Genomic DNA, 21,222 nt, shown 5'->3' on the forward strand with positions numbered 1-21,222 from the left:
TGGTCCTGGCAGCGACAGGAAGCCAGTGGTGGGATTTAAGCAGGGGAGTAACATGGGAGAATTTGAGGAGGTTGAAGAGATACCCAATTCAAAGTCAGGGTGTTGTGGATTTATATGGCAGGTAGTTCCAACCCTGTCCCCATTTCCTCAAAATGCATATGTGCATATAAGACTTTGTTTTCAAAGGCTGTCTGTGATATGTTCCTACTTCTTAAGGAAGTCTCTGTGCCACTGTGAGCAATTTCACAGGAAACCAAATCAAGCTTTCTGTCCAGTGTTCTGTTCGCACGTTGAAATGAATAACAGATCAGATTCTCTGAATAAAAACTACATTGAAAACATAGTAAGCAAACAAAGAGCAAGCTGGTTGAGAAAGCATAGTGTAACATGGTGAGAGGTCGAGCCTCAAAGTGCCAGCACATAAGCGATAATATCATAAGACCACAGCAAATATGGTCCCTGCAGTGTAAACGCTGGGTGTTTAATGGAACAAAAAGGGAAAAATTAGGCATAAAAGTCCAACAGGGGGAATCCAAAAGTCAGGCTCTCCCCCAAGCAAGGTCATACACTAATATAAATTCTGTTTTGCATACCACTTCCATTGCTCAGCAAACAGCAAATCCTCCTCACTCAAACACCCAGAACAAGTGAGAGGACTCCCCTTTATCTGGTGTTAATCAGCCTAAAGGTCTGTCAGGTGTGTCCACTGGGAAGGCGTGGTTTGAGCTGGGGAAGAGGTGAAGCCACTGGTGGGGGAAGTAAAGGCCCTCAATCACATCTCCCCTTGTGTCACAATAGGCTGAAATTTAATTACTGTACAAAGTCTGGACAGTAAAATGAAATGAGACTTCTGTTAGAATTCTTTGAGTATGTGGTTATGTGCTATGAAAGAGGACATTCATTTTCAAACTGAATAAATCAATGTTTGTTCATAAAGGGCTTAGTCATAATGTAAGTTTATGTTGACTGCCTAAAATGCTTACAAACAATTCAAAGTTTAAAACAAAGCAAAAAAAAAAAAAAAAAAAACAAATGTATTAAGATGAAATAACTTCTTTGGGTAAAAAACATAAAGAGTGAGTACAGATGCACTCAGTATGCATTAGAAATGTGTATTGTGTGTATCATGCCATTGTAGAATATTTAAACAAGACACATACTATTGGAGTTCGAATGACACTAGATTATAATATGTTGCAATGAATGCATGACTGCTAATCCTGTTTTTGATTATTCTAGTTGATATAATCTGCCGCTGAAGCATCTGGTGTATTGGGCTAATGTCTGCATATAAACACATTAATTAGCATGCAGTGCCCTCCCCCCTTACCACTAGAAATTGAACAACCATCCGACATATTATACATTGAGACATATAACAGTCATAACTGATTCTCAGGCAGGTTGGTATATTTTGAAAAACCAAAGCACATTTGGTTAGTAAGGATAATGTGATAATGTTTATATTCAGGGACTTGTGCATTTCTACATTCTGTCATAAAATCTCAGAAGTCCTGGATCCAGGAAGTCTATCATAAAATTCAGGAACCTACATGAGCGGCACAGATTTAACACCTTGGTTACCTCCATCTAATGTTGCATCATGTTAAATTAAATCCATAAATTTTGACAGCTGTGAAGTTCATGGCTTTCAGTCTTCAGACAGGTAAAATTCATGAGGAAAAGACTGGCCATAAGTGTTCTCCCCTTTTAATTTTTTCCTCTGCTTTCAAACAATACTTTCCCTAGAGATGAAAGATTATAAGGTTACAACAGGCACTGATGTCCTAGTTGTAAAAGTGCAAAAACCATTGAGATAGAGCCAAACCTGAAATGATTTGGCAAAGCAATGTGACATGAGACTTCTCTATAAAACTGTTGCAGTATCTGATCAGATTCTCTCTTTGTCTGCCTGTCTGTTGTATTGAGCTCTTATGAAGCTTTTAACACTTTGAAGTGAGTGTGTATGTGTTTGTGTGTGTGTGTGTGTGTGTGTGTGTGTGAGAGAGTGAGAGAGAGAGAGAGAGAGAGAGAGAGAGAGAGAGAAGGGGGGATGGGGGGGGGCAGAGCTTAGTTAGCATGTGGAGTTGGTAGTAGTTGGTGGGAAGGCCCCTGCAGCCACTATCACCAGTTCCACAAGAGACATTGTTCTCATTCTCTCCCACTCATGTCAAACCGCCAGAGACTCCACTGCCAAGTTATACCAGCTAAACCAAATTCTGGGGTTATGTAAGTATGCTGCAGGAGAAGCAGGCAGATCAGCGCTTTTGGATTTAAAATACACATCAAAATGTGGATGCCAGTCTGTAGATGTTTCTTCCTCTTCTCAGGATGGATGATCAGATGATGAGGGAGGTGACAGTCATTAACCCCTACGTCACTGGTGTCAGTCAGGTCATGCCAATGGTGCGTGTGTGTGTGTGCATTTGTATGTGTGTCTGCTTGTGTGTGTGTTGTGAGTACAGGCTACATCTAATATTAAGAAGGAATAATTACTCCATAGAACTCCCTGAGCAAGGTACTGATTCCTGCAAGAGGGCTTTCTATGGTCTCTCTCTCTGTGGGCTCACTCTCATGGCTCTAATTTAGAGCCAGGAACCTGGAAGTCACATGCTCTTCCTTCAGAGTAAGAGGCAGATGGGGACGCCCTGCGGTATGGGAGAAGGTCAGTATAGATCTTGCCATCCGCACTTAATTGGAAGTGTCACGTTGGGTGAGTGAGAGGTGAGGTGTCCTGGTGAAGGGTGGCAGTTGGCAGAGAAGGGACAGGAAATAGAATTGAATGAGGCAGGCACTGTGGAGGCAGGGTGCTCTAAAGGGGTCCCACAGAAATGGGCTCTTGTCCTGGCAGTTCTCTTTGTCTGCCCAATCAGAAGGGGCTTGTCGAGACAGGACGGGTAGCATGGATAGACCGCTGGCAAATTGGAAAGCTGTTCTGTATAAATCAATGAAGAGTCATGGGTGTTGATGGATCCTTGGGTTATGGTCTCTTGCTGAGGTGCTGTGTTCAGGATCAACACTGGAAAGATCCAGGAATATTCAGAGGAGAGCTCAGTGAACTCAGATGCAGCTTTTTATTGAAACCATCAGCAGGAATGAGGAGAAAGTGTGTGAAGAAAAGGAGCACCCAGCCGCGGGGCATTTAAGTAAAAATCAGACTGCCTTGTGCAAGTCAAACAGTGGTGTGGGAAAAGACTAATGCCCTGGAAATTAGTCCAGGGCATTAGTTCATGCGTTAATGAACGGAGGGTCCCCTTGATCCTTCCTCTGCTGAGAACATCTAAATTTAAAGGTGTAGAATGGCCCTGCATGATAGCATTCAATATTATACCATTTCTTTGTCTGAGTCAGGGTTTGTTGAAATATCAGCCAGAGAACGGTGATGTATAAGCCGTAAACCTAAACATATTTTTTACTGTACATAAATGGATAAGATAGATGTGTAGACAAAGATAGACATTTAATATATGCCAATTAACAAAAATGTTACTGTATTTCTGTTGCACTGTACTCATTTCTGAAGTCTGCCACGCCACATTACTGTGCTTAAATAATGCTAAAGTTTAGTGATTGTGAACTTCCCATTTAGAGGCAACAAGATGCTGTGTTACAACTTTGTCCAAGTCATCATCATAGAATGGGACCAATACATACATTCTCAATACATTCTGTCCCTGTTGCGGTTTGTGAACTCGTCAACGTTCTGTGAAAACATCTGTTTTGACAGCTTGTGGGCTAAACATTGCCTAATGTGACAAGGCAGTGTCGTTAGTGGATAGGTAGCTGGTCTGTGTAGGCTATTTCACACGCTAAGTTTGTAGAGTGCAGTTCTGTCCTGTGATGTTTTGCACAGGTCAACTAGCGCTGGCGCTATCCTGAAAGACAGGTCATGTTCCGCTATAAATGCGGACTTTATGATTGCACACGCGGTCTTGGATGGATGAAGTGGCAGCAGCTAGTGGTCACAGCTCCCGGCAACGTTGACGTCTATGAGCCCGAACAGCTGCTTTGTGTGAGCGATCTGTATCATGCCGAAACAACACTTTTTGCCGCATGGCCGCTTGCCGCTGTTTTTTTTTTTTTTTTTTGGACACACGATGCACAGCAGCTCCCGGGCTCGTTTACTTTGTGACAATATACGCCTATCGTTTGTCCGTCATTACCGTTTTCATCTAACTAAGCCTATCGCCATTTATTTTTCAACCCCGTTCTATTGTGTTTGTGTCTGCGCCAACCTTCACAAGTTCGCTTCCATGCTTCATCTACTGAATGCATGCTAGCCCATTGTGCAGTAATCAACTGATACGGTCCCGCAAATACTTCCTGGCACCGCCTCACAGAAAGTGCTCTTGTGCCAGTACGTCGCCTAAACAGGCTACCATTGGTTAAAACTCATCGGGAAAAAACACCAGGTCAGTGATTGTTTTTCATAAAATTGCGTTCCGGTCTGGTAATATCAGAGGCCGTTTACAGCAGTTACAATTTATTGCCTGATCTAAAGTTCTGCACGCCGGATTTCCGGCGTGGGGCCGGAGATCTTAAACTCATGCAAATAGGTTTATATGTGAGGGCGGGGCCGCCGTAAGCGTGCAAAGAGTTCAAATGAGCGGGCACAGCCGGTCTGGCCTACCCCCAACGCCAGCCCTGTCCCAGTGGAACTTTTTTTTTTTTTTTTAATTAAGAGGAAGAATTAGAAGGATGGAATGACAGACTTTTTGGGCAGTGGTACAGTATTCCTTTCAGATATGTATGTGATAGAAAGTAAGTGGGATCTTACTCAATTTTTGCTAGTTTTGCTTCTGTACCTGTCTGATTGTATTGTGGGTATACAACACCCCACAGTAGGTAACATTGCGCTGACTTTGTTTGACTTAGTTTAAACTTACCGATATAAACACTACATATATATTCTTTAATATAAGTATTATAAAAGTAGTTTAACATTAATTGTCAATTATTAATAGTATTAGTAATATTGATATAATTTTAATTCTTTAAAATGTAGTGTAATATAATAAGGAAGGTGCTCTTCACATAATGCATAATACATATTTCATGACAACTTTATAAGGAAGCTATCTCAATGATGTGCTTTTCAACATTTCTCTCTCAAGCTGAATTTGTCAGCATTACTAAGCCCAACATCACCATCTAGTGGTGTTTCAAAGTGCAGAAATTAAATGGATTTGAAACACTAAGACAGCCCCTCTCCCTGACATGGACACATGAAAATTTCCCATTTTTAACCAAAGTGTGCTGAACACTGAATTCTGTGTAACCCTTTGTGTGCAGTCCCTCTCACACAAACCACTATTGTGTCTATCTCTATGTAACACTAACCTATAAAAAATGGGTGAAGGCAGTAAGGTTAATTCAAGTTTTAAGTCTTGGCAGAACAGAACATAACATAACTGAAGACAATCATGACAAATATTTTATTGTTTAGGTGGAAGAGGAAAAGATGGAGCCCCTATTATCACATTCCCAGAGTACTCTGGCTTCAGTGACCTACCGGATGAAGATTTCCTCAATGTCATCACATATCTGACCAGCATCCCCAGGTAAGAAACATTTCGTTTTAATCCCTTGACATGTTTTGGAAACTCAAGAAGCTGTCATTTCAAAATCAGCGTCATCTGACTAGTCAGTTTCAGATCATCTCTAACCTATGGCCCAGATTCCATATGGCCACCATGAATTTTCTTCTAATTTTGAGTGTTGAATTAAGGAAGTGACTTTTCCGTCACATTGTATGTGAATCATACATAAAACCTACATAAAAATTGCATGATGACTGCGTAAGTATTCGTAATACACTGTACATTATACATGACAGACTTTATCTATATGTTGTGATGGAACCAGAGGTGAGGCACAGAGTTGTGCAATAAAATGAGGGACCAAACACAAGGTAATACAAAAAGGACTGTGACAGATATGTACTGCCCACAGCAATGGCACAAAACAAAGGTAAAAAGAAAAAGAAACGTCCCAACTCCATTGGGAGCCTGCCTGCACAAATCCATATCTTTTACTGGGAAGCTAAGCTGGTTCCCAGTGTAGCAAACAAATCCAAGTCAGCAGGTAAGACACCATCCAGGATCTTTTGCTTATGAGGTAGTTAGCCAAACCAGATTGATGCACTAATTGTAAGTCGCTTTGGTTTAAAAGCGTCTGCAAAATACCAAATTGTAAATTGTAAATTGTAAATCAGACACCAATGCAGTTTCTCATACAAAATTATTCAGCATGCAAATTCAGTTATCAGTTCATTCAAAACACTACTCACTCCCTCTACACTTTTGCCTCAATGGTACCTTAAATTAAGGTTGAGGAACCTTAAATAAGCCAGGAGAGAGTTCATTGGCAACAGCTGTGTGGCTGCGGTCGGGCTTGATGTGGCCTGGTACCAGGCCACCGGGGAATGGAGCCACTCCCCTGGTCCTGTTACAGTGTGTTGTGTAGAAGTGAATGTTACTTTCAGCCCCACCAACAGTGTCACATGATATCACCCCAGCTATGTCATATGTATCATATGACACTATTCGCAGGATTGGATGTGACATTCATTTCCACGTAACACGTTATGCCCTGCACATACAGGATAGTATCTCCTTTTTCTGTCTGCAATACTATTTATTTATTCTACCACAAAAGTTTAAATTCCTTATTCATAATTAAGGGTCAAGCATAAAAAAATAGAAAAGACAGTTGTTTGAAAGGGACACTCAGAATTATCAAGAAAGCACATTGCCATTATATGGAGTCTGGGCTTAGTGACCTCATACAATTACGAATGTGCAGTTGAAGTTGTCTACAAAGAGAATGTTTATGACTTCTAGTTGTCAGCAAAGTCACATGCTTTTCAAAAGAAATTTTATGGTTGCACAACAATCTGAAAGATTTACAACACAGACCACACTGTGTCTTTATGTTTTCATGGAGACATGGCATTGAATGTAAAATTCTGCGCCGGTACGTACCTCCAGTTCACAAAAAATGAATATTGAATTGTTTGTTTCCAGTCATTAAATGGGAAAAGGAGTGATGTGAAAGACACCAAGGATGTTGGTGACCAAAATAACTGTCAACCATTACCAGGAAATGTCAAGCCTCACAACTGTCTGCAAAAGATTCCCTTCTGTTTTATGTTGTTCTTGCTGTTCCAAAAGTGATCATATTCTCTTGCTTTTCATCTTCCTGACTAGCCAGCTTTGCAAAGGGTCATGTAATACACCCTGTGGTTGCTCTGTGTTCATGACAAAGAGTTTGCACTTAGGCTGGAGCTGATCTTCTAGAAAGGCAGTTGATCCACAGGTGGAAAACATGCTAACTGTAACAGTTCCACTGACTGCATGCTGTTTTCACCTCCCCATTCCTAGCCTGGATGCAGCTAGCATTGGTTTCATCATAATCATAGACCGGCGCAGAGACAAATGGAGCTCGGTGAAAGCATCACTGGCACGGATAGCGGTAGGTGAACTCATCACAAGAAGCTCGCCCTCGCGTGTTGACTTTCATCATGGATGGGCACATATCACAGCATTGTCAGGAGTGTGTACTGTAATTGGTGAGGCCATACTGGGATCTCTTGCAGAGCTCACTGAGAGGTTATGTTCACAGGGCACAGGGCTGAGAATGGATTTTATGTCACAAAGAAGTGTGTGTGGTTTCAGCTAAACCATTTTTCACACACTAGCTATGCTTACGCCCTGCAGGGGGCGTTTCCAGGAAATCTGCAGCTGGTCCTTGTTCTCCGACCTTCCCGCTTTATCCAGAGAGCCTTCGCTGATATTGGCATCCGACTGCACCGTGATGACTTTAAAATGAAGGTACCGGTAAGCATGCTTCCAGCTGTTCTCCCACATGTTGCTCGTTTGCTTGTAAGGAATTCACCTGTGTGTGTGTTTGTGTGTGTGTTCTGACGTGGCATCACAATGAACATCTTTGATCTCCTTCTGGTGTACAATTCCCAGTTATCTCACATCAGATTTACGAAAATTTTTTATTAGCCCAACCAATCAGTATACCAGTCACAACAGCTGCATTTTATGCATGCTGTATTGTTGAGCACACTCATCTGAAAATGATTGTTGTCATATTATTGCTGCATGTCCACTGCATGCAATTTTGCATAATGTCAAAGTGTCAGCAAGATCTAAATCTTGATGGACTTAATATCCTTACACATACCACTCTTGCTTGATGTCGCAACTTTTCAGATACTTAAAACTCCATTTAAACATTAATTATGGCCTCATGAAATGCAGTTGTAAGTTACTGTTGCTATTATACATATGCCTGACCAGAGGGGCATGGATTTGTCCTACTATAAATATTTTTTATTCTTAATACAGAATTATTAATTCAATGCAGGTATAACAGATAGATAATGACGTGCACAGACTTCTATTTGTAATAACAAACGGCTAATAATTAAAGTAGTTGTAATAGATAGAGCTAATGATGATCAAAAATAAAGGCCACCTAAGCATTTAAAGTCCCATGTCTATTATTATTGGCCCTGACTCTTTCTGACAGAGGCCCCCTGGATTGCGTTAAAAAATTTAGGTTCATAGTATGAACAGCAGTTAGTTCAGCTATAATGTTTCAAGGTGAAGAGAACTTACTCAATTTAAGATGGTTAAGCAGGAGAAATGGAAAAAAAAAACATCTGTTTGATCTTAACACAAAACCACTGTGCACGCAATGCCAGACATTGAGCTGGCTGAAATGCATGGGTAGCACAGGAATGTGGCAAAGTTGCAGATGGTTCCAGCACTCAGCATTGTCACTCTGAATTCCAAATGGGGGATGGTGTCTCACTGCTCTCACACTGTGGTGTAACAAATACTGTTTTAATGAATCTTTTTGCCATACTGCCATGGTTACTGTTATGTGTTCTTCTTCCCGTGCTTTTGTGTTTTCCAGATTATGTTAAACACAAGAACAGGTATAACAAATGGGTTATGAAGTAGATGAGTTCCATAAGGTTATTTTGTTGTCAGAAATTTTGTTACCAGAGATACAAATACAACATAGAATTTTTTGGAGTTCTCGTCAGGACCCCAGGAAAGAGAGGTAATTATATATGCACGTGGTGGGGTTACACCAACTAGCCCAACCTAGGTGAGAAATCAACCTCTTTTGGTCTGTGTTCTACTTCCTGGGATAAAAATGTAACAGAAGACATTAGCTATGGTGAAAATGGCCTTTTGATCTCTTTGCAAGACCAGACAGGTAATAAACAGCATTGACAGAATTAGTGATCTAAAATAAGGAACACTTGAGATTTTAAAATCCAGCAGGTATTGTTATTGGTACTAAATGTTTCTGACACAGGCCCCTTAGATTGCATTTGGAGTATTTGAATATGAGTAGCAGTTTATTTGATTATATTGTTTCTAGGTAAAGAGAAACGAATGAGTGTGAGAAAATAAGCGTGAGAAAAGCAAAAAATCTATCTGTGTTTTATCTGTTTGATCACAAAACCACTATGCACGCAATGCCAGACACTATCTGAAATTCACGGGTATCACAGTTGTGTGGCAAAGTTGCAAATGGTTCCAACACTCTGAAATGCTAAATGGGAGATGTATCTGACTGTTGTTCGGCTGTGATGGTGTCACAGAGACTATTTTAATGAATCATAAAATATCTTTTTACCATTTTGCCATACTTACTTTTATGTGTTCCCCTTCCTGTTCCTTCCTGTTTTCTAGATTGTTATGCTCAACTCCCTGTCTGACTTACATGGGTACATTGATAAGGCTCAACTGACATGTGAACTGGGTGGAAACTTGGAGTACTGCCACAGTCAGTGGATTCATCATCGAACAGTGAGTCACCTGTCATAATGTCACGTTTAAGGGAGTAGGTTCTCCTATCTGTCCTGACCTGCTGTACGCATCATCAATAGCTCAATTAATGCAATGTGGAAAATGTTAGGCAATCAACATTATAGAGGATTTGATAAGGGAGGCCATCATTTCCAGTCAATAATAGATAAGCTGGGAATGATCACAGATATAGATGCCTGTGCCGCTTAAAATGTCCCAGTCGTATGAACTATGATGGACAGCCTACAATACAAAAGTATACAATGTTAAAGGCAGGGAGGCTTGCACTGGGTGGCCTATATGGGAAACATAGCCTCTCAAAGGTGATATTAACAGTGGGAGTGATCATATGGCTGCACACTATTGTGTCTTCCCTGGGGCTCTGCAGGCCATAGAGAACTTTGCAGTGACGGTGAAGACCACAGCCCAGATGCTGCAGAAATTTGGGACGGATCTTGCAGAGACCGAGCTGCCCAATGACGTGCAGTGCACCAAAGATCTGTTGGATGCCCACACAGAAAAGCATGATAAGTTGAAGGTAGGTGATAGCGGCTACCTCTGGTTTCCTGGTTTGTGGTCTCATTGTTTTTGACTGTGGGGAATTTGATTTTCCATGCTTTGAAGGGGTCAGGTTTCTGATATATTTTGCAAACAAAGTGGCTTGGCTATCTTTGGTTAGAATCTTGTTATCACTATTGTATGTTATTGCAGACCGTGATGGGTCACATAATGCATTATTTGGAAGAATTACCAGTACTTAAGGCCGTTGCACACCAAGTCTGTATTTTTAGTATGTGTTTTTTTAATCTGTCATCTGATAAAAATCGTTACACACAGAAATCTTGCACACTGAGTCCAATGCGTTTTATTATTGTGTTTGTTGTGAAAATTCGCAGTACGAGACAAAATGGAATCATCAAGCAGTGAGGATGATTTTGTGGTCCTTTCTTGAAAGTAGAAAAAGAAAAAGAAAATATTGCGTCCATCCAATCCTGAGAATGCGTCAAGAGGAAGGAGAGTTTCATCTGCTGATGAAGGAGCTGCGGAATTATCCTGATCGTTTCCAGGTCTATTTCATGATGTCAGTGGTACAGTTTGATATGCTGCTACATTGGAACCACACATTAAAAAGAAGACCACCAATTTCTGCGATCCAATTGATCCTGAGCAGCGGCTGGCAGTATGTCGGGACACACACACACACACACACTTCATGAGTTTAATAGGCAATCCAAATTGTGCCATCAGAAAAGTTTCGACTGGATCCGAAGTTATATTCAGGGCACAGCCTCAAAACGCTGCAACATACAGTATCATGGTCAACAGTTGTACTGTGACCAGTCTGTTTATCACACTTTTCTGCCAGAGCTGATATAATTGTGTTTCGAGGCTGTGCTGAGGTCCCGGATCCAGTCGTGCTTAATTGCCTGGTTCGTGCATGCACAGTGTTTACACCCTCTTGAGATTCCTTTAAATTGTTCCATCAAACTGAGTGGTCAAAGGCTTTTGACGGATGCGAGAAAACGCAGAGAATCGAACCTGTTCCGAAAACTTTAATGACGGACGAAAGCTTTGGTGTCGGTGTGTAAACGTGATTGACACAACGTGAGATCGTATTTATTTTTAAACGTGCGCCAATTTCGGACGAAAAACACGGACTTGGTGTGCAAAGGCCTTTACTCTGGACTTGTGAGATCTGGTAAACATCAGAATAGAATTATTTGCAGTAGATGAAGTAAACATCAGATGTGTATTGTTATGTGACTTGATAAAGATAGTGGCATATTGAAAATAGTTGACATAAGCTGAAACATTTGCAAGTGGTTTTGCATATGACAGCACCATGCACTGGTTTATTTTCATGTCTGTGTCATGGATGTCTGACAGGATGAACTTAGACTTGCCATGAAACAAGGAACTACTCTGCTTTCCTGCATCAAAGAACAAGCAGCAAAAAATGTCACTTACAAACTTAACCCTGATGAAGCTGAGAATCTGACAACTGTGGAAAGGTTTGTTATTGTTGGATTTTGGCTGTAAGTGAAACCGTCTCACTGTATACACACAACATGTTCAAATTCTTGTGTATGAACTTGTCTGTGTTGGAAAATGCTATTATCTTGATAGGTAGCTTCCATATAGGTATGGTTTCTTCTTGTACATTTTAAATGAAATGAATTATGCTGTTAAGTAAATAATGGCAGTCAAGGCATCATCCTGCACCTTTTACAATGTTTTAGAACAGTGAATCAAGAGAATATCCAATACACAGGTGCAGGCACCATTTCAGTGTAGGTTTTAGGATTATTATGTAAATACCTTGTATGTGTCAGTAAAATATGTTGCTTTTTCCTGTATATTATACGCAATATATCTCACTTGTCTCCCCTGGAAAATCGAAATGGAATAAGTTAACAAACAGAGAGAGCAACACTTCAGCTGTGTCTGTTTCAGGTTGCTGGCCCAGCTGGATGAAACAGAAAATGCTTTTGAACAGTTTTGGTCAAAACACCAGCTGAAGCTGGAACAGTGTTTGCAGCTGCGCCATTTTGAACAGGACTTCAGAGAAGTGAGTTTTAATTCGGATGCGTCTGTCCATGAGAACGTATGCATTTGATGGCCATGGGAGAGTTAAAAGTGATACCATGGGGCCTTGAAGAAAGCTGAACTAAGAGCTGGGGAAGCCTTTGTGCTATATGTGCTGAGTCTGCATGTTCCTCCTCAGGTGAAAGTGTCCCTGGACAGTCTGATGGAAAGTCAGGCCGCCTTCTCGGATATTGGAGACTGTGTAGGCCGCATAGAGCAGCTACTGAGAGAGCTTAAGGCCTTAGAAGAGAAAGCCCAGGTCAGTGCTGTCAGACTGCTATACATACAAACACATCTCAAAAATGAAGCAACATCACACACCTGTTTTTGTATCTCTGTGTGCTCATGTTTAGTGCGTTGGTACTGCATGCATAGATGATGGATATTTTTTCAGATACCTAGCCTTTAATCTCTTGTTAACATTGCTGATTCTTGATGTTTTATATACATTTTTAAAGAGAATGAGAAACTAAATAAACTATCATTGCACCAGTATTAAATCTGTCATATGAGAGAGTCTCACTGTCTGGACAAAGCAGATGTGTGTTTTCTCTGTCGTAAGGGTTTTCCTTCTAGTCATTTTCCTGAGATAAACAATATTGAGTTGTTTTTTTTCAAGAAGTACTATACAAAACAATTTATTTATCTGCCATTCTTGAAAAATGCTGTCTTATATCATACAACTTACATCTTATCCAGAGCAACTTACACAGAGTGAGTACAAACTGCATGTAATAAAGTATCATGAAGGACAGTATGTACAGGACACAAGTAACCATGTTAAAACATGCTTCTGCCCCTTACACAGTACTGAAGTACTAGTGCGCACATGTTTCAATACATGTAATGCAATGAAGGATGCCCTATTTTAAGTCTACCACATACCTAAGAGAAATACTACAACATTGCAAAGACATAGATGCTGTTGTGGTTGTGCACCATTTAAATAAGGTGGTGAGCACTCTGCACTCCATACCCTAAACCACTCTTTGTTTGAGCTGTGGAATTTTGTCAACATGGCTGTATTAAAGTTAATAGCTACTTCAAGCCACTTTGCCATTCTCTTCTCATTCTTTTAGATACACATATTGAAGCCACTTTCATCAATAAAAACACAATAAACCCATAATATGGTGGCTTTCGTTTTTGTTCCATGGTAATATTTTTAAAGATAAAAGATATCTAATGGCAATATTTGTGGGCAAATCACAAATATTCATTACCACCTTGACTTGGACAGAATTGTAGCATATTTGTCTTATGTGATAGGAATGGTTGAGGCATTGTAGTGCTCTTTTTAGAATTGTACAGAATGCGATTATCAGGGAGTTCTGCTACGGCAATTTGGAAATGCTCCTGCAGATTCTCCTGGGTAATTTGTTACTATGAATGCTCTTCTATGCCCTGGTTTTCGTAGGAATCATTGGAAAAGGCCCAGCTGCATGCTTTGCACGGTGACCAGCTGATCCAGAGCAATCACTATGCTGTCGACTCCATTCGACCCAAGTGTGTTGAACTGAGGCGCATCTGTGATGACTTCACCAACGGAGCCAAAAAGAAGTATGACATCCTCACAAAGTCACATGAAATTCACAAAGGAATAGACAAGGTAAAATACTGCTTGCCTCTAGAGCCCTGATTCTGTGACTCATCAGTACAGCCATGAGAGAGTATTGTGACTGAATGACAGTAATGATAATGCGACACATCTATATTGCACCCTTCATCCCATTAAAGGAGCTCAGAGTGATTTACACTGAGTAGGGTGACTCATTTCAAATGAAAACACCACCACCAGTCATGAAGACATTTATAAAAATATAAAAAATACAACATGACATGCATACAGATATGCACTACTTCTTCTGAATGTATCAGACAGAATCTATCAACTAAACCCCTGTTAGGATATTTCTGTTCCCTATTTTCATCAACCAGAAAAGGAAATATGTCACCATGGTTACCTGTTACATAATCTGAAAGGATCTCCAAGTTGAGATGTTTTGTTTAACCACAGTACCACAGGCTGCCTTCGGTTAGTACATAGATTTAACAGAAATGCTGTGGTACAGTACTAACTTAAGCTCAAAACAGAAATACTGCAAGAAATAATTAGCACTTAGATTTTTGCATAAGATATTTATGCAGATGCCTGGAGCAGGATCTGAAAAGACCAGAGCCGTATATAGATATTTTGGATTATTTAGGATCGGTCCTTAATTAAGAGGCCCCTGCTGCTCAGCAAAGCATAGCTGAAAGAATGCAGTGAATATTGATCCAATTAGATACAGTGTGGCTTCAGGTTCTTAATCTGAATTGCCTCGGTAAACACTTAGCAGTGTACTGTAAATGAATAATGTGCAGTATATAAGCTATGGAAGTCACCCAGCCATACATATAAATCATGCATTGTTAAAGACGTCACATATGTGGTCGGGGCAAAAAGAAATCAGACACAGTGTTGGGGAGAAAAAAAAATTACCAGATTAAGCTGTACCTGGGGCTGGGGGTTTTGTCATGTTTACATTACCTCCAGGCAGACATCAGGCTGGACCAGGACTAGACTCTCTGAGCACATTTTCTGATGTTGTTACATGGCCAAAATCAAGAAAAGGGAAAATAGGTGTGATTATAGTGAATTGTGTGGATTAGGGATCAGGATGTTTTGTTTGCATACCATTGCACACACCTTCCATAAACAAACAGTGAAGCCTGAAGTCCTCAGCAAGTCACTGTGAGAAACATTACAGAACAATGTTGAGCGTAGGCAATTCATTTGTTAAGGTAATATTTATCATTCTGGAGTTCTGTTGTAATGAATTATGCTTTGCCAGCTGCATGTAATATTCTCAGTATATATTTTGTGTGGCAAGGTGATTGAAACATCTTCCAAGGAAACATATTATTAGACCATGCTCATATGCCACGTATATATTATTTTGCATCTGCCAACTTAACTACAGCAGCAATCACTAGAATTCAGGTTTGTCAACAGTGATTAATAAAGACAAAGCCCCTCAGAAATGTATGCAATATAATGCAGAGATCAGAGGTCAGATATAATAGGCAGAAATTCAACAACAATGCAGATAGCCGTTTTGAATGCCACTTGAACATATACTTGAGTGGCATCTCTTACTTGTGTATTTCAGACTTTGTAATGACGTAATGTCTAGTGTAAATCATTTAACTGAATCAACAGATGCAAAGGAGAAAGACCAGTCCTACAGGTTGCTTGGCAGTTATATGTGGCCTTAATGTGTCACTGTGCTATGAGAGGGACATGAAGGGACATGCTCTTCACACAGGTGAACCACTGGTGCGAGTCGGGCGTGTACCTTCTGGCCTCCCAGGCCGTGGATAAGTGTCAGTCACAGGAAGGAGCCGAGGCTGCCCTGCAGGATATTGAGAAGTTCCTGGAGACCGCAGAAGACCAGCATCTGAACAGCCTCAAAGACCTCCACAACCAGTATGAGATCGTCCTCACCGCTGACATCAAGGTATAGCCCTCCAGACTCTCTCTAGCCAGTCCAATCAGCCCCCCACCACCTGTCCATTAGAGACCGAGTTCCATTGGCCGTGCGAGCCTCTGTGATCTAAAGCCAGAGCAATTCTGACAGCGACCACGGCTGCTAGCAAAATGCAGACTGCACCAATTGGTGAAGCCGCAGGCTGTCCTTATTTTACCCAGGCCTTATATTTTGATCAGTTTTAAACCCAGGTTTCTCCTCACTGCAGGCCAAAGTGCAGAAGGCCCTGCAGAGACTGGAGGACGTGCAGGAGATGTTTGACAGGAGACACGTCAGTCTCAAGAAGCTGTCGGCCAAGCAGACCCGGCCGGTACAGCCTGTCGCTCCCCGCCCTGAGTCCTCCCCAAAACGCTCCTCACCCAAAACGCCCAGGACCACAGGTCCCAGTAAGTCACTTGCTCAGTAGTACCAGTTACACATTACTTCTGAAATATTCAGGACACACCACCAAGGCCACTGTTATAGCAGGGCTTTCACTACCTGAGATGAAACACATTTATCCATTTTCTGTATGAATCTGTATGTTTGTACCTGTATGTAGAGCCTCATTTTTTTTGCACCAGTGTACTCGTCAGACAGTAGCACCATTTGTGCTGTACAATTGCTGGCTCAAATCTGATATTGAACCATCTATGAAAGCTGGCTTTAAATCTGTCCATGAAAGCTGGCTTCAAAGCCAAAGCCAAATGTACACTGGCTAAGCTGCAGGTAAACTCCATTCACTGAATAGATGTGAGACAGGTTACAGGGTATTCAGCCTTCCTGGTGAATGTCCTGCGCTGTTGTTTGTTTTGATGCAAAGTACTGTGAAGTCCTCCCACAGAGCACACTTGTTGCGCTTAGTTTTGAAGGCTCATCAGTAAGTAGTGTAGGAGACAGACTAACAATATGGTATATTATTTAACTATTTGCATTTTTGGAACATACTAGTTCAGTCAGTGCAAATGGCTGGTGTAAATGATTTAAGGACAAAGTGAGCGCACATCTGACAAACATGCACAGTAATGGTGTAGGATGCACATCTGTCTATCTGTCCATCTGTCTGTCTGTCTATCTATCTATCTGATCATGTCCCACCTCTCATGTCTGTGCCCTGCTCTCTTCCAGTGCCAAACCGTCGGGGACCAGAGAATTCCAGCACCCCAAAGCAATCCGCTGACTCCGATTTCACCAGGAAGAAAAATATTCGCAAAGCTAAAGGTGGCATTAAGGTAGGACATGCTGAAATCCACTGGACTTTGCATAGAAAGGATCTCATGGTGCGTTTCCACCAAGCAGTGCAGTACAGTTCGGTTCGTTACATAACGGTTTGGTACGGTAAACCCTGGTACGGCTTGTTTTCTCCACTGCCAACAGTTTCCAGATTAATCGCGAACGAGCGTTAATGCATTAACGTTGACAGTGTCAGTGCTCCGCCTCCTTAACTGTTGTGCTTTTGTTTTCCTTGTGTTTTAGTCCTGCCCCGCTCCCCGCCCGGTCTCCGCCCACCTGTTTGCCTGCACACCTGCTTCCCATCCCCTCGTCAGCCCTGCCCTATATCTTCCCTGCTTTTCCCTGTCCTGTTGCTAGTTCGTCACAGTGTGTCTCCTGTTTCGTCCCCGCCGTTTGCTTTTTGCTTCTGTCTGCGTGTTTCTTGTTTTCAACCCTGCTCGTATCCTGACCTCGTTTTTGCCTGCCACCTTGCCACGTTCGCCTGATTGCCTGCCTGTCCGGTTCCCGACCCTGCCTGCTCCAGTTCCCGATCCTCATTCTGTCCACGGACTGCCTTCCGGTTTTCGACTCTGCCCGTTTCTGATTAGCGATCTGTCTGACGATTTTATTATAGACGCTTGGAACCCGAAGCTCCCGTGGTCCGCGCCTGAGTCCTTGCCTGAGCCTTGACAGACAGCCCTAGTTTGTATTCATGTTGTCGCACGGAAGTGACGACTCTCTGTCGACCAATCAACGGACGGCAGTGGGTGTAGCTCCATACCAAACCATTCCAAACAAACCATACCACCGTGCTTGCTACCCCAACAGAAGGGTACCAAATACCAATACGGTACGGTACGCTTCTTTTGGTATGGTTCGCAACTTTTTGAACACAAATAATTGTGTACCGTACTGTACCGAACTGTACTGTACTGCTTGGTGGAAACACACCATTACTGACCTGAATACATTCAGGCTGCTGCCACCACACATGAAAGGTTAAGCCCTCATACAGTACTTCCTTACCTCTGTTTGCTTGCTTGCCAAGGCTGTGCATGTTTACTTTCCGTTTTCGAGTATGTTAATGTAATCAACACTCATCAGTGGCTGTCCCCTGAAATCAATGATAGCGGGAACATTTTTTTAAACAGGAAAAGGAAAAACTTGTTTCTGTGGATGCCATTTACTCCCACTCCCCAGCTGTACAGTCCTGTTAGGAGCAGAAGGCAAGGCCCATTTGAAGCATGTTCATTAGCTCTGACAACTTGACAGCTGACGAATGGCACTAATGTTGCACAGAAGGAATGTGCCTGCTGGTAAACCCCGCTGATGAGCCTTAGTGTTGCATGTTCTCCTTTTGCGTACATGGATTCTATTTTCCTGTTTTATTCTGTCTTTATTAAATTTCTGAACCTTACTTGGAAACAATAGCAGCATGAGTGGTGGACAGTGTTGGTGTACTTGTCCATGATAGGCTTTGGTTTGGTTCTGTAACCCACATTGTATTACTCATGTATTGCTCATGTCCTTCACATTACATTATTAGATTATTAGCATTTAGCACACACTCTTATCCAGAGCGACTTACATAGGTTACAGTTTTTTAAATGTTATCCATTTATTCGGCTGGATATTTACTGAGGGAATTCTGGGTTAAGTACCTTGCCAAGGGTGCAACAGCAGTGCCCCAGTGGGGAATTGACCCAGCAACCTTTAGGTTACAAGTCCTGCTCCTTACCACTATGCAACACTGCTGCATCAGAGAGCAGCTTAGAATGAGAGCATCTTAGAATGCTTGCGGTTCAGATCATGCACATTCAGCAGAGCGCTTCAAAGAATGCTGCAGAGAATCAACAGCTCAGTCGAATGTGCAGTTTAAATTAAGCAGCTTGCTCAATGGTTCAAATGAAATGCACCGTCTGGGAGTCAAATCAACAATTCTCAGATGCCATCTTAGTGCTTGTGTGGCTTTGAATGGTATGGCTGTTGCACAGTAGACAGTTACTGTCTTTGCGAGTAAATATGATGCTGTTTGTCCTCCAATTCGATAGATTGAAGTTATGCATGAAGCCAGCCAGGGGGGCTCAAGCCATGTCCTGGTGTCAAACGAGACCGAGGAAAGCTTGTCAAATCGACGGAGGTAAGAGTCTGCTGTCTGTTCTCCAGAACCATCTTACTGCAGGGATTTACTGTTTTGTCTCAGGTTGTATTCTTCAGACACACAGGTGTCTTGTTACTGTGTGTTCATCCATTACTGTTTTATACGTATCTGCATTTTTCACTTCATAAATGTTCTCTGTGATAGATAGTTGAAGCATGTGATGTCACAGTAAAAGAGATCAATAGTGTCAGTTCTTCCAACTTGAAATGGTGTTTACTGATGGTTTATTTAGTTGCAAGATGTTTTCCTGTTCAATTCTCTTGTTTACTTTTGTTTTTAATACAAACATAGGGTCAGAGAACACAGAGTGCTTCGTTTTACAGTTTGGGTGACATTGAGACCCTCTCTTCGCCTATAACGTCTGCAGAGAATATATAAAATAATTCGTTTTCCACGTTACTGTTGGAAGCACACCACAAACAAGCATTTCTTTATTTTAAAGTGTTAACCAGAAAACCACAAACAGGAATAAAATAACTTACCTTTCTGTTCACAGTCATCCTGGACCTGTTTTTCACGATTAACCAGCTTGTTGATAGAAAGGATAGAACATTAGCGATTACTTTTCACTGAAGTCAATCCAGTGTGTTTCCCTTCCCTTTAGGTGCTTTACTAATTTTAATAATGCCAAACAAGGGTCACGTGGAATTATTGTAATTGTCATAAAGTGACTTAAACATAAAAAGTATCATAAATTAAATAATTTTGAGTGAGGTGGACAAAGGCAGAGCTACTACAATGGATGTGATCAGATACAAAAGAATCACCTGCTGTCGGGTGATCCTTATTTAAACGGACATGCTTGTTAATGTTGCACCACCATTAAAAACAGATTTTGGATATTAATCAAATAAAGGTTCTCTCCTTCTGCCTCCTCTATTCATAGTCCACCAACCAGCACTGATTTTAATCAAGATGTTTTTCCACTTACTCGTTTCTGCTGTGCATCCATTGCACTTTGCCCAGATAGATGCCTTTCCCATTTTCCAGCCTTTCTTGTCTGGCCATCTTGTCTTTATATCTTGTCATAGGTGCCCAGTGCTCACACAAACTCCACTTAATAAAACACCTAGTTTTATTCAAAGGTGTCAATGGGCAAATCATCATTTTAGTTTCCATTTTGAAAGTATGAAAATTCAAGTAGTATCAAAGGTTATGCAAAACTGCATTAGAACAATTACAACAGTAATGGTACCAGAACCATAGCAGACAGAAGTACCATAGCAGACATTTGTAGCTGGAAACTTTGGATTAGCCTTTAGACTGAAATTTTGCACCTTGAACCAGTCTCAACTACTAAGGAAGATATTTCGGCATTTTTGTCAGCTTTACCATCGGTAGGGAAAATGTGGCTTGTGAACACAGAAAGGTTTTATCACCTCTTTAACTTGCATTCCATTTTATACTGTGCTCACAATGGTGTCTGAAATTTTTCATAAAGGAAATGACGCATGAAAAAGTATCAACTATACATACATTATCACATTATTATCACATGGCAAACAGTGTCAATATTCCCCCTCTGACCGGTAAAGTAATGCAAGGATGTGTTTTCGCTAGGAGTTGATTTCATCCTGGAGGGGAATTTCAGTATGAAATTAACATCTGACAAAATTAAAATAGATTGAAAAACAAAAAATAGCATTTTTATGATCTAGGCTGGCAAGGCTGTTAGCATCTGTATGACTCAAAACACATAAAGCATGGTATACAGCACACACATTTATTTGAAATCTTTTTATTCAGAAGAGAAAGAGTAGGTATGTGGTCTGAATCTCTCAAAGTAAAATGGAAATCTCAAGTGGTCTTTAGAATAGAGTCAGTTGTTCACCATAGCTACTTTAAGTAAAGAAACAGCTTCAAACCAGATTATTGTTGTGCTGTGTATTTTCTTAACATTTCCATAAGCACTGTA

The 21,222-nt window shown here is 41.2% G+C and overlaps 1 protein-coding gene across 6 annotated transcripts in view; it reads left to right on the forward strand.

Moving 5' to 3' along the window:
- Window positions 1–21,222, forward strand: part of mcf2l2 (MCF.2 cell line derived transforming sequence-like 2) — a 73,681-nt gene that overhangs the window by 24,259 nt on the left and 28,200 nt on the right. For 5 of the 6 annotated variants that reach the window (XM_036515784.1, XM_036515750.1, XM_036515775.1 and 2 more), the window contains exons 3-15: window positions 5,447–5,561; window positions 7,383–7,473; window positions 7,719–7,838; window positions 9,723–9,839; window positions 10,228–10,377; window positions 11,727–11,851; window positions 12,294–12,408; window positions 12,565–12,684; window positions 13,843–14,034; window positions 15,734–15,925; window positions 16,164–16,341; window positions 17,063–17,166; window positions 19,198–19,286. In XM_036515784.1, the coding sequence (XP_036371677.1) occupies window positions 5,447–5,561; window positions 7,383–7,473; window positions 7,719–7,838; window positions 9,723–9,839; window positions 10,228–10,377; window positions 11,727–11,851; window positions 12,294–12,408; window positions 12,565–12,684; window positions 13,843–14,034; window positions 15,734–15,925; window positions 16,164–16,341; window positions 17,063–17,166; window positions 19,198–19,286 (1,708 nt within the window). The remainder of the gene's footprint in view (window positions 1–5,446; window positions 5,562–7,382; window positions 7,474–7,718; window positions 7,839–9,722; window positions 9,840–10,227; window positions 10,378–11,726; window positions 11,852–12,293; window positions 12,409–12,564; window positions 12,685–13,842; window positions 14,035–15,733; window positions 15,926–16,163; window positions 16,342–17,062; window positions 17,167–19,197; window positions 19,287–21,222) is intronic. The other variant, XM_036515759.1, reaches the window with a different exon arrangement.

This window comes from Megalops cyprinoides, chromosome 2, assembly GCF_013368585.1.
Source record: "Megalops cyprinoides isolate fMegCyp1 chromosome 2, fMegCyp1.pri, whole genome shotgun sequence".
Classification (NCBI taxonomy): Eukaryota; Metazoa; Chordata; class Actinopteri; order Elopiformes; family Megalopidae; genus Megalops; species Megalops cyprinoides.